Source organism: Lytechinus variegatus, chromosome 16, assembly GCF_018143015.1.
Source record: "Lytechinus variegatus isolate NC3 chromosome 16, Lvar_3.0, whole genome shotgun sequence".
Lineage (NCBI taxonomy): Eukaryota > Metazoa > Echinodermata > Echinoidea > Temnopleuroida > Toxopneustidae > Lytechinus > Lytechinus variegatus.
Window position 1 is genome coordinate 16,408,006 of NC_054755.1, and position 14,495 is coordinate 16,422,500.

The 14,495-nt window shown below is 37.4% G+C and overlaps 1 protein-coding gene across 1 annotated transcript in view; it reads right to left on the bottom strand.

The window, feature by feature from the left end:
* The window catches only part of LOC121429734 (vacuolar segregation protein PEP7-like), a 36,227-nt gene extending 21,979 nt beyond the window's left edge, over window positions 1-14,248 (bottom strand). The window contains exons 1-8 of the mRNA XM_041626934.1: window positions 13,942-14,248; window positions 9,602-9,855; window positions 6,652-6,754; window positions 5,369-5,459; window positions 4,227-4,345; window positions 3,709-3,919; window positions 3,134-3,325; window positions 2,509-2,709 (exon numbers count right to left, since the gene is read on the bottom strand). Of these exons, the coding sequence (XP_041482868.1) occupies window positions 2,509-2,709; window positions 3,134-3,325; window positions 3,709-3,919; window positions 4,227-4,345; window positions 5,369-5,459; window positions 6,652-6,754; window positions 9,602-9,848 (1,164 nt within the window). The 5' untranslated portion in view covers window positions 9,849-9,855; window positions 13,942-14,248. The remainder of the gene's footprint in view (window positions 1-2,508; window positions 2,710-3,133; window positions 3,326-3,708; window positions 3,920-4,226; window positions 4,346-5,368; window positions 5,460-6,651; window positions 6,755-9,601; window positions 9,856-13,941) is intronic.
* Between the last annotated feature and the right edge of the window lie 247 nt (window positions 14,249-14,495).

Here is a 14,495-nt window from a genome sequence, read left to right on the forward strand (position 1 = left end):
CAATTCAATTACTACAAAACACACAACCTCTTTACACAGATGATAATCTCAAGGTGAAAATATACGTTTGCACCAAATTGCCCCTATTGGCCCCTTTTTTTGGCTTTGCCCCCCCCCCCCAGGAAAATATATTCCGCCGCCACTGGTTGAAACACGCATCGTCTTCATGGCTAACTGCAAAAAATTCTTTAAATGTCCCCTTTATATCAGGTCAGAGCTTATATATTTAAAATTTCTGTTTGCGATCTTGCTCGCAGTTATTATCTAAATTTAGTTACATAGGCATCTCGTTTTGAAGATCACAAACATATTGCCCATCATATTAAAAAAAATATATAGCTCGCGCTCGCATTATTTAAAAAGGGTTTATCATGCTATTACATATTTACTTTATTTGATAAGTATAAAGCTAATTATTGACTGTTAGGACTACCCTTTCAAAGAAACAAACAAAAATCAACTTTAAGCTGCCGATCGAGGAAAATGTGGCTGAAAAAAATATTCCCCCCCCCTACTTGACGAAAGTTGGATCCGCCGGGAGGGAGGCAGGGGGGACTTGCACCCCAAAAATGAAATAAAAAACAGGGAAATGAATATTTTCCAAAATGGGAAAGTTCCTTTTTCAAAAATAAATATGCCGTTTTTCGAAATATAATGATAAAATATTCTTTTTAAAGTATACAAGTTAAGTTTTCAGGCTGGAATATTGCAAATTTTCAGCTTGCGCTTCGCACTCTCATTCGATTGGTGAAATATGCATCCTAAAGAGGTCACTAAATGCTTTCTTTAACAGGTTCCTTTTCTGGTCAGTATGTTTAAGCTGCGTTTTGCGCTCGTGTTAATTTTTTAGTTAGATGCACATCTTTTTAATGACAGCAGAAATCTGCTCGGATTTTTAAAAACTTATTTTCATTTTTTATTGAAATACCCTAAAGTTTTAGCTTGTGATTCACGCTCGCAACACCTCGCAATTATGCCATTTTAAGAATAATTGACCCCCCAAAAAAGTTTTACAACTTCACCTTTGAATTTGTTTTACCCAGCCGCTCGGTCATTACACTCTACGTTTTGCCATAATAAGAAATCACTTCAAATAAGGTTTTTCTCTACTTAATCACTATCAAACACACAATGACTTCAAGCAGATGATAATCTTAAGGGGAAATATCACCAAAGTGTCCATTTTGACGTATGAGTTTCATTTTTTGGCTTTACCCCCCAAACGAAAATTCGTTCGGCCGCCCTTGCCTTCCCATCCTCAAAACAATTGAACGGCAACAGTGTCCCCCGCCCCCTCCCCCTTGCCTCTGCTTTCACGGTTTTCATTTTTCGGATTAACGAACCTTATTTTGTTTTCGGATTAACGAACCTTTTTTCGTTTTCGGATTAACGAACCTTCGGAAAAACGAACCTTATTTCGTTTTCGGATTAACGAACCTTCGGAACAACGAACCTTATTTCGTTTTCGGATTAACGAACCTTCGGAACAACGAACCTTATTTCGTTTTCGGATTATCGAACCTTCGGAACAACGAACCTTATTTCGTTTTCGGATTATCGAACCTTCGGAATAACGAACCGTCGGAATAACGCCACAAATGTACGGATTAACGAACCCTTTTTCGTTTTCGGATTAACGAACATCGAGGTATAGGCAATTTACGTGTTTCGGAAAAAAGAACCTTCGGAATTACGAAGTGTAACCGTAGTATCAATATGTTTTATAGAGTCAAGAAGGCTTTAATTGTTCTATGATTCTTTATTGTCACAGGGGCCACACAATCATGGGGAAGAGAGTGACTTCAATCTTTCCAGTAGTCATATACAAAAAAGTGAAATTGATCATCTACATGTAATTGTGAGTTAATACATGTTCAGCCCCCCCCAACACACACACACTTTTCGACTCAATCCACACCGCCACATGTATTAACCTCAGGGCCCCGTCTTACAAAGAGTTACGATTGACCCAATCAATCTCAACTGCATGGCAATCCATCAATGTCATAACCTTCCTACAGGAAATTTGCACAATCTCCTTAGTAAACAAAGAGAATCCCACTGAATTTTCAAGAGAACGATGAATGTGTATACATAACACATACATCACATCTACAAAATATTTTGAACAAAATTACATTATACATGTATATGTTGATGTTGCTGACCGTCCATAGTTGTGGTTGATCGGATCAATTGCAAATATTTGTAAGATGGGGCCCTTCATAAAATCTATGATGAGAATACACGTGACTTTGCCATGTCAATCATCAAAACACTAATTTACTTTAGGTAAACTGGCATCAATCTTTGTTTGGACCATGCCAATAACTGAATAGATCTCTGCAAACTGTTGCAGAGAGATATACATCATACCCCTCCTCTGTCACTCTCTGGTAATCTTCTAGTAGGGTACCCCAAGGATTGGTTTGGGCCCTTACCTGATCCATTTTTACTAAATCTATGATGAGAATGCCTACTATTTCAACGATCAAAACACTCATTTACCTCAGGTAAACTGGCATCAATCTTCGTCTGAACTTTGATGATATCTGAGTAGATCTCGGCAAGCTGTTGCAGACAAATATATGTCATACCCCCTTCCTCTGTCACTCTTTGGTAATCCTCAACCTGAATCGCTGTAAGCTGTTCTTTACATGAATGGCATACTCGTATATACAGACAGTCATCGGGTTCAACTTCTGGGCTCTAGGTGCAAGGAAGGTACACTGACGATTATCAAATCAAGGATTGAATATTTTAGTGTGACAATCTCAAGATCTCTCCAAAAATTTTGAGGAGGCAAGACATGGGGTATCAGGGCAAAATTTCAATAAACACTGCGAATGAGGTGAGTGAGCAAAATTTTCATCTTATTTTAATGAAACAAATATAATTTTGTAAAAGATTTTGATGTACTTTTCAGAAAATGATATATTTCATCCTTTTCCCTTTTCATTTCTTTCTTTTTCACCTTTTTTCTTTGTCATGAAAGTTTTTTTTTTGAGGGGGGGGGGCCCTGGCCCTGCTCATCTGTACACCAGTACCTTTGATCCACAATGTAACCAAATGAACTGAATGAAGACACAATAAGCGAACGTCAGTTTCTTCGACGCCCCACTCGATGCCTTACCCCAATGACTCTGATGATAGCCCAGCGAGGGTCTGAACCAAGTTCAGCCCGGTCTGATTTGTCCGGTGTATACAGCAGAAGGTCCCTAGAAGACTGTGGCTTGCAGACTAGCCTTCCACAGATCCTACAGTTGGGCTTCCCTTCCAGCTTACCATACGGACGATTGCAGCATTGGCAACTAGTTCCTTCAGCCTGTGATACATGAGAAAAAAACCTCTCATAATTATGCACATGCATGTATTCTTATATTTTTCATATTTCTTTATACGTTTCCGTCATTTTGGTTGGTAATGAATACAAAACTACAGCAATTAACAAGATTACACTAAAAACCATCCTGCCTGGTGGTTTCTGCCATTCAGGTACACTGTGACTATGCTGCATTAATAGACTGAATGGATAAATACAGAATCTCTTGCAATTAACAAGATTACAGTTACCACCCAACCTGGTGGTTTCAGCTAATTGGATACACCATGACTAACAACCTTTGACATGCTGCATTTTGTATACTAACTGGATCCATCTTAAGTAGTAAATATAGAAGCTCTTGCGATCAACAAGATTACACTTACCACCCAACCTGGTGGTTTCTGCCAATCGGGCACACCGTGACTAACGACCTTTGACACGCTGCGCTTGAAAAAGCTGAATGGATTTTTTGTCGGTGATCCTCCTCCATTGGTCTCTGGTGATGGACCAGCCGTCTGGGGTGTGGAGATGTTGGACGAATGATGTGTATGGAATCCTTCCACAAGGTTCCTACATACTCTTTCTATGACAGACCTGCATGAAGCAACAACAAAAAAATATATATAAATAAAACTGACTGTTTATCATGTTTCTTGTCCAATGATTTTCTACAATAATTATATTTAATTGATAGGCTCAGAACAGAATACCAGAAATAAATGGATTATTTATAAAATATTATCAACATAAATGATTATAATTATTAGACCATACAATACAGCTGGAAATTGGACAGCAAGTTTAAAAAAAAATTTAACCTTAAGTGAAAAAAAAATCATTAATACTATCAATATCATATCAAAATATATCATGATTATACCGAAAATTGGAAAGTACGAACCTGGTAAGTTTAGAACTGTCCCGTTTCTGACGAGCAGCACGGAAGAGCTGAAGGTCATAGGTCCACCTTCGTGAATGGCCAATCTCTTGTTCTTTTGCATCATAACATTTCTCACAAACCTGGAACAAATTAAAATGATAATTATTTTCAAATTGGAAAGTGATGCACAAAGTATCTCAAAGGCCCATATTCTAAACCCTAAAGTCAAAAGTTGAGGTTTAATTCTGAGTAGCCAAATATGAAGCAACTATTCATTACTATATCTATTAATACTAAAAGTTCAATTTATCATCACATCTGGCACTCAAAGAATTACAAACCAACATGAAATTATACATAAACTAGTTTTCTTTGCCATGAAACTATTGGAAAGATCCCAATACTCAAAAGAAGCACGGAGTGTAAACAAATGTTTGACTGGACTTCGACAAATTTTCCATAATTTCAGTCGAGATATTTATCATGATTTAAGGTAAACTTGAGCTTTGAATATTCATGCTTTGAAGTTTAAGATATGAGCAACATGAAGCATAACTCTTTTACTGTAAAAATAATGTGATGATATGATGATAATTCAAATGAATTATGTCTTTGAGAGCAAGGAGTTCTTGGAAAGAGACAAGTACTGCTTCTCTTCTACTTAGTATTTGATTAGAAGTTAAAAATCATTTATAGTGCTACTCTGTAGCTTATTCTTCATTGAGATTTCACTGACATCTTTCTCTCATTTTTTTCTCTTTTTCACAATTTACCAATTAAAGCAAAAGAGTGGAATCTCCTTCAAATTTAATATAATTAGTGACTTTCTCACTTTGCAAACTTATCTGTTGTGATCACACTCCACATTGAGTAGGACTCACAAAAATCAACAGGGGGGGGGGGGCTGGAGACCTAGTTACTGTCAAAAGTTTTATGAGTTTCTTAATTTGCACATCCATCAGTTCGGATCTTACAAAGCAATGAATTAGACTGATCACTAAAATCAGGAGGGGGAAGACCTTGTTATGCTTAGATTTGTTTAATGATTCTCTTAGTTTTCGCATCCATCCAATTGAATCAAACTCCACATTGAGTGGGACGTATCATAAAATTCAATTGAGGGGGAGGTCTAGTTATGGTTATAATATTTATGATTATCTTACTTTGCACATCCATCCGTTTGGATCATACTCTGCATTGGATGATAGTCTTCTCTTGAACTGCAGACATTTTGCACAGAAGATAAGGCCACATCTGTAGAAAATTATGATGCAATACAGTTAATGTATATGATGAAGTGGAACAACACAGAAAGAAACCACTTTTTGTGAGAGTGATCACGAATTTCCTTGTTGACCATAGTAGATTGCGAGACAAATGAATACCCTCTAGCGATTATTTCAATCCGCAATAATGAACCTATTTAGAAACCATTCATGTTCCATATTGATGATTTCTAATCCACTACAAAATACCAGCTAATACACAAATACCAGTTGTGGTAATGATCTCAAAATGAGTTTGAACAGATTCAAATAAAATGATCACCCAAGTGTTTGGTTGTAAAAATAACAAAAATAAGTGCCAAATGACTCTGGAAGAAAATGTGTAATTGGTTGGAAATAAGCGAAATAAGTACGGAATTCCATCAAATATTTTTCAAAGCAATATGAATACACTGTCCCAGATATGGCTTTTTGTGTTAGTGATCATCAGAATTATACGTCCAAGAACAGCCCTTCTTTGCAATTAAGAACCCTAGATTTGTTCTTATAACTATAAGACATCATATTCATTCCAAAATGATTATTCTTCATTTATGAATCTTTCACATTCCCAATTTCCTTCATCATTAATCATTTATTCAATAATCTATATGCTACTAATCAAAAGTCAATCATTGACTTCTTAATGTGTGACAAAAGGGGAATCCCACCTAAATGGAATTCCCCTTTTCCGAAAAGCAGAAAATTCCACAAGCAGATACATGTACATGTAGATGAGAATTTTTTTTTTTTTAATTGTAAACATTTGCATCCATTATCCAATTTGTACAGACACCTCCATTTTCCCCTGAGACTCAAATAACAATGTTATTTATTTAATGAGTTTTAATCAGAATATGTTTCTGTTAAAAAAACAAACAAAACAATCAACTAAAACAATATACAATTTAAAGTCCCATTTCAAACACAACAGCAAAGGTACTAAAGGAGAAAAACCAAAATTTGATAAGCCACCTGTCAAAATCTACATGATTGTATTTGATTGCCCTTTCCACTGTTCATATAGTCAAAGAGAGATTTTATTTTTCAAAAACCCAGAACTAGCTTATTCCTGGTATGACTTTTCCAACTTTCACTACTCTGTTCTCTTGTTTTCCCTCTTTCACAGAAACCATTTAATTTTCAAGGTTGGGGAATCCCCTTCAGAGAAAGCAACTTACTTCCTGCAGTGGTGTTTTGACATCGCCCAGAGAGGGCGCTTACATGATTTGTTGCTGCAATTACTGCACTCTGCATTTGGCACCCAATGACTTCTTGTCACAGCTTTATCAAAGAAATACAAAACATAAAGGAAAAACAATATCACAATTAGTATTAAGTAGCACATTAGATTTAATGGGAAAAACATGTGTATTGAACTGGATTAAATACTTTGGAATGTGTGTGTACATTATATACTGGTGTCGTTTGCAGGGGGGTGGAAGGATGGCCTTTGACCCCCTAGAACAATTTTCTCATTTTTGAAATTTTTCCCTCTTTTCTTTTGCTAGAAGGAAACCGTACACAACTTGACTTACCCCCCCCCCCATGGTTAATTCTGTATCTGCCATTATTCTTATAAAGTAAAGTGTGTTTTAGAAATGAATATGTTAATATGACAATTTTTTAAAACGTGATATAATTTTCTTTTCTCTGTATTTGTAGTATTATCAGTAAATTGCCAATTCGTCTACTGCCATCTCATCCACTCATCACATGGCCTACGGATCATTTTGAAGTCTAATGCCATTCCATCCATCAACATTTCATCTAACAACCATTTGGTCCAATCATCATTTCATCTAATCACCAGTTCGTCCATGACCATTTTGTCTCATATCCAAGTTAGCCAAATACCTGTTTTATTTAAATCAATTTTTCCCGATTAACACTTTGTCTAATTAGACCAAACGGTAGACTGAATGGCTATTGGGCAAATTGGTTACTAAACAAAATAGTGAGTGGACCAAATGGCAATCAGACCATGTGGACATTGGGCAAACTGATGGTAGACCAAATGATAGTAGACGATTTGGAAATTGGACCAAATAAAAATAAACCTATCGTTCTATCTGCTTACAATGGGTGATATAACAAACCAAGGAGAAGACAGAGAGGCTATTCTCACTACGTTCCTAAAACTACTTAACTGGAAACCGATTCAGGAAGCCACTTTGGAAGATCGCTTTGCTAGCGTTCTCAATTGATCACACGAAAGTGGTTTTCAAAACCACTTCACGTAAATCGCTCTTGTTGCTATGGAAACGCTCTCAGTGGGGTGACACGTTTCGCGCGAAATTCGAAACCGCAGCATAGGCATTCTACACCTGTCGTGTGGAGTAGCGCGCTCAAAATGTGCGAAGATCGCTTCCCGAAGAACGGTTGTGTCCTCACTTACGCTAAAACCAGTTTAACGAGGCAAAGCGATCTTGAAAACTACATCGCGAGGTGGTTTTCCAAACTGGTTTGGAAGATCGCTTCCAAGACCGCTTTGACTGTTCTCACTATGCGTTAAACTAGTTTCCACTAAACTAGTTTTAGGAACGTAGTGAGAACAGCCTCAGAGTCTGGGGTTAGGGTGGTTGTAGACGAGGAGAAGGGGGAATATTTGATAGTTCATTTTCTTTTCAATTTCAATTTCTTTTCTCTACCAGCATTGCCCACAGACATTTTTGTTAACCATTCTACAAATGGATGTCATTTAACCCTTCAAAATTTTATTCGAATTCCCAGATGAAACCTATTATCTTCAGGAACTTTCCAATGTTTATACACTTTCTTTCGATATTTCCCCTTTTTTGTCAAGTACTTCCTTTTGGGAATCCCCATTTTTAATATTCCTCCGTATGGGATACCCTACACTGAAAACTAAAAAAAAAAAAATTAAAGGGCCTATTGTTATATAGCAAGAATATTTACATAAATTATGTATATGTGCCAAATTTTCTCTTCAATTGCAAAGATTGTTTTTGAAAAAGATGTATATCATCATTTGCATGCATATACTAAGTTTCAGCGGTTAAAATGGTGAGACAAGCTATAGCTTTTCTAAAAGTTATTCTCAATTTACATAATGGTATGCACTATACTTTTCAAGAGATGTTGAATAAATGAATTTGAAATACTCCTGTATTAGTCAGTAGAAATTACACATGAATGGACTCATGAATGGCTTCCCAGGTCCATGTTCCATAATCTACATGTATATTATTATAGTAATTTTGTCATAAAATAGTATTACTGAAAGTGCTCAATTTGATCAATTATAATTTACACCATTGGATGGCACCGTTATCATAGTGTTAACTTTTATGCATTGGTCCATTGGTTTGTCTTGAAGAGTTGCAATTGACCTGACTGATCACAACTATGGAAAGCCAATGGTGTCAACATCTAGAGTGTGTGTACACATTCTTTCTCTCAAAATATTTTCTAAACATGATGCATAATAGGCATGCACCATTTTCCTGACAATTATAAAGTGTTCTGCTTAGTTTCCAAAGTAATGTAATGTTGTATTATTTGTGTACATTAAACATTGTTTTTATAGTACAGGTACTTTTAGTAATTCGTTGAAATTTATTATGTATCCATTTTTTACATTTATAATTCAGTTTGGCTCATAAATACATGACACACTATTTTTCACACTTTTATGTAAATTATACCACTTTTTTATTTCTATTTCATATTAGTATTTAACTACATTTATATTATCCTGATTTTTATTGATTTTTATACAGTTCTTTAACCATTACATGTACTTCATATACTTCGTCTCCGAATTGTGTACTTCCATTCGTTCATGATTACATAAATTTAAATACATTTACTTTATTTCTTTATATAACATATTGTTAATTTTCTTGCATTGCATTGTATCACTTTAAGCACAAATTTTCAAATATTGTTTTGATTTTATTTCATGTATTTATGTTTTTAACCTCAGGACCATTATGTAAAACAGTTTTTTAACTGATCTTGTCATCCCATATTTGAATAAATAAAAAAAGAATAAATTAAGAATGGTCATTTATGGATTTCCATAGTTGAGAGTGACCGGACCAGTTACAACTCTTTGCAAGATGGGGACCCTGGTCTGGTCTTGTTATAAAACTAGATATCACTGACCTGACTTAGCATCCGTCTGTTCTTCCAAATTCTGCACCCCTGCATCAAAACTCTGCTGAAACCTTTTCAAGTCATCCTGGACCCTATCCCATTCTTGCTTGACCTCTGGTCCAAGGTTTGATGACCTCTTCTGACCCCTAGTCACTCTTCCAAGTTGCCATCTCCTCCTTCCATCACCCGATGCTGTACATGTTGGAGGAGCTTGAGACAAAGATCGTGGGTTGCTAGTTTTGTTGTTGTTGAACATCTTTGATCTGTGAATAAGATTTCAGAATGAATCATGTACACATAAATATGCAGACAAAGTTCTGACTGAAGACTATTATTCTACAAAGCAGATTTCTAAATTAGCCTAAGATACCTGAGTAAATTGGGTAGGAAATACATGTTTAATGATGCCATAAGTAGACTGAATAGAAGGTTTACGCTACTCGCTAAAATGGGAATCAGCGTGTACAACTCTATGGGGAGTTTTCCATAGTTTTACGCGCTGGTTTCCATTTCAGAGAGTAGAGTAAACTTGGTTACTGTACTTGCTAAAATGGGAACCAGCGTGTACAACTCTATGGGGAGTTTTACACGATGGTTCCCATTTTAGCGAGTAGAGAAAAGACAGCGACGAAATCAATCTTTCTGATTTAAGCTCTTTGAAGGATTCAATTTATTTAGAATCAGCACGCCAGCTGCGGTGAAGCAGCGAGCAAGCTCGAAGTGTCCTGTGGAAATTAGGAACTGGTTCCCAATTTCATGATAATGCCGGGAAATCTATCTTTGTTTACAATCGTCTCTTACATGTTTATGGGAGGGGGTTCAAGGGCAAGGCTTCGTAATCAAATAACCTTAATATCAATATCATAAAAAACACTATGATCACGGAGTCCTACCTTACTGCGGCAGCCCGAACACAGACACAGTACTGTCCGAAGACATGTCAAGGTCCCCGGCCGGGGCAAAAACTTAATAAACTAACAACAACGTTAAAGGCTAGACAGGAATAACCGTCATTTCTGGGAATTTAATTAACTATTTCTGACATTTCATGTATTGGTAAGTGGAGCCAACGCAGTTCAGCGGAACAACCAAAATACAGTCTAAACTAGTTACAGACTAACGTTAGGCACAAAGCTTTGTTGGTCTACCTACATGACCGAAAATTAAAAAAGCAAGGCTAGGCGTAAGCTACTGGGCTCCCGCCCGCATAGCGGGCGCTCAGGAGCTTACCGTGTAATTGACCATACTCACGGGACAAGGGTAGATTATGGTCAAAATATCTAGCAAGATAAATTATGAAAACAGAAATTATGCACTTGCTACGATTATATGGTTGATGGTTTAATGAGTGGCAGTTTTTCTGACATCTGGGCACAGACTGGAACCTCAAAAAAACGAAAAGTTCTCCCCTTCTACCAGCTACCCCCGTCTCGATCGGCCATTTTTGTTATGAATTGTAACAACATGGCCGATCGAAACGGGGGTAGAAGGAGAGAACTTTTCGTTTTTTTGAGGTTCCAGTCTGTGCCCAGATGTCAGGAAAACTGCCACTCGTTAGACCTTCATCCATATAATGGTGGTAAGTGCATAATTTCTGTTTTCATCATTTATCTTGCTAGATATTTTGACCATAATCTACCCTTGTTCCGTGGGTATGGGTAAATACACGGTGAGCTCCTGGGCGCTCCCTGGGTTAGGCTAGGCCTTAGACCAAAAGCTTCGGTCTCTGTTATGTTGGTTTTTCAGCTGAACTCTGTTGGCTTCACTCACCAAATACAGAGACTGAAGTTCTAGCGCGATCTGTACAGGGGACTCAATGTCCATAGGTTTATGTACTTAAGATCGGATAAAACGGGGAAGTAATTTGCGCGACAGCCGAGGTAAGTCACTGTTTTTGTTCCTTTTAACTTGATTTTTCTCTGTGTTTTGGCAATTAATGCCAAGAGGGAATATTAATTTGCATTTATTAAAGACAAAAATTGAAGAGCCCCGATGAGGGGATTTTGCATTGCAAGTCCCCTATGCGTAATGGTGGCTGCACGATAGCGAGCCGTCTGTGTACGAGGAGAAATAAAAAAAAATGTTAAAAAACTCCTCGAAACAGACGGCTGCCAGCTGTCTAGCTAGGTCGTGTCGTAATTCAATTTACTACACGACGTAAATAATTACGTAGTGTAGCAATTCGAATTACTACACGATGTAAATAATTACGTAGTGTAGTAATTCGAATTACTACACAACATAATTCCGAATTACTGCCCAACGATTTAATGTCATGACGTTAAATGAATTAGTGTCGCTACATCAAATAATTAAGGTCGTGTAGTAATTCGAATTACTACACGACGTAAATAATTACGTAGTGTAGTAATTCCAATTACTACACTACCTAAATAATTACGTCGTGTAGTAAATAATTACTACACGACGTAATTCCGAATTACTGCTCAACGATTTAACGTCATGACGTTAAATGAATTAGTGTAGTGACGTTAAATCAACCAATGAGACCGTTCGTTATATGAGCGCAATGCGAAGAGCTGAGACTACAGAGTATTGTACAGGAACGTACCGGCAGGAAGTTAGTTGGATGTTCGACATTTGATATTCAAACTGTGAAGTTGGTTTGATATTCAGGTTCGATATTCAAACGCCTGTGAAGCAGGACCAACATTCGATATTCAAATATATTCAGGGGTTTTGAAAGCTAAGGGGTTTTACAGGTGCAGCACGTCTCGGGCAACCATAACAACACTGGCGTGCCCAAGTACGAGGACATTTAGGGGACAAACGTCAGTGAATAAAAGGGCAAGAAATTTTATTTGTTTAATTTTTTTTTCGAGGGGCCCCCAGGGATACCCCGACGGCCTAGCCGGTGTAACACGTATCTTAACTTGTAGAAATCGACTCGGGCAACCATATAAACACTAGTTTGACCCGGTGCATGCACATTTAGGGGGCTCAAATTAACAAAATTAAAGGAATAAAGGGCTATTTATCGCATTTTGTTTATTTTTTTCCAAGGGGCCCCCAGGAATATCCCGACGGTCTATCCGGGGTAACCACCTACCCTAACTTGTAGAACTTGACTCGGTTACCCGGCGCATGCACATTAACGGGGGGCTAAAATTAACAAAACGGAATATTTCAAGCATGGGGAACCACAATCCTGACTAATCTAAGCCAGTGGATAGAGTAAAAAAAAAACAAGGAAAGAGAGAATACATAATAGGAGAGAGAGAAGCGAAAGGGGGAGATTGGAAAGAACAGGAGGGGGAACGGGAGAGAAAGAGAAGGGAGAACGGAGGGGTCATATCATTGTATGAACAGGATGTTTTATGATTGTGCCCCGAGCATTAGGGCGAAGCTCAATGCGTGATAAGAACAAAAAGAGGGGGCACACAATGGCGCATGCAGCAAAAATTTGCTTCGTAATAAGTCTCGAGCCAGCGAGAAAAAAAAAACACCTTTAACTTTGAGATTGATTTTGACATGGTATACATAAAATAACGTATCTTTCATCTTTCTTTCCTTTTTTCATTTCCTATTGTTCTCGGTTGTAGAACATTTTTTTGGGGGGGGGGCAGTACTATGCGGATCGGGTCCCTGGCAATATTGGTCCAGCTTCACAGGCGTTTGAATATCGAACCTGAATATCAAACCAACTTCACAGTTTGAATATCAAATGTCGAACATCCAACTAACTTCCTGCCGGTACGTTCCTGTACAATACTCTGTAGTCTCAGCTCTTCGCATTGCGCTCATATAACGAACGGTCTCATTGGTTGATTTAACGTCACTACACTAATTCATTTAACGTCATGACGTTAAATCGTTGAGCAGTAATTCGGAATTACGTCGTGTAGTAATTATTTACTACACGACGTAATTATTTAGGTAGTGTAGTAATTGGAATTACTACACTACGTAATTATTTACGTCGTGTAGTAATTCGAATTACTACACGACCTTAATTATTTGATGTAGCGACACCAATTCATTTAACGTCATGACATTAAATCGTTGGGCAGTAATTCGGAATTACGTCGTGTAGTAATTCGAATTACTACACTATGTAATTATTTACGTTGTGTAGTAATTCGAATTGCTACACTACGTAATTATTTACGTCGTGTAGTAAATTGAATTACGACACGACGTATATCCGTGTTTTTGACGGTCTCCTGCTTCTATAGAAGTCTACCAGGTAGTCCTCTTGCCTCCTGTCATGCCCGTCAGTGTAACTTTGAGCTGAGCCCGAGTGCGACGACTCGAGACTAAAAAAGTGCACCATCACAGTCACACAATCAAGGCAAAAAAAGAAACAGAGCTCAACTCACGTAGCTCACCACCTCAAAACCAAGTCGAGCTGAGCCAGAGTTTCGGCGGGGAGAGTTGAGGAAGTTCCGTATGTAATCGAGCAAGCAGCCACGGCGTTTGGAAATTTTTGATTCACAAAAATTGAAATCCAGTTGTTACTAAAATCCAGTGTCCTTAGCTTTGCTGAAGTGAGGAATGATGGAGTAGAATGAAGAAGCATGCCGAAAAACAAGAAACAATTTAATGCCCAACTAAGACTAAGTAATATTCTAAATACGACAGACTCGTCATTTCTTGTTTATTTTTTCTTGCACGCATGCCCTGCTAACTTAGTCTGTTTCCACACACATACGAATATTTTATTTCCATGAGTGGCAAGTACCCCGGCAAGCACATGTAATTAGTGGTTATGTGCGACACCCCACACATCATCACACATATAGTAAAAAAATAAACATATAAATGAATGACTGAATGAGTGAATTAAATGAATGAAAAAATAAATGAATCAATCTATTAATAATAACAGGTTGAACATTTCTGCTTCCTAAAATAACCTATACCCTCCCCTTTTTATTCTCTA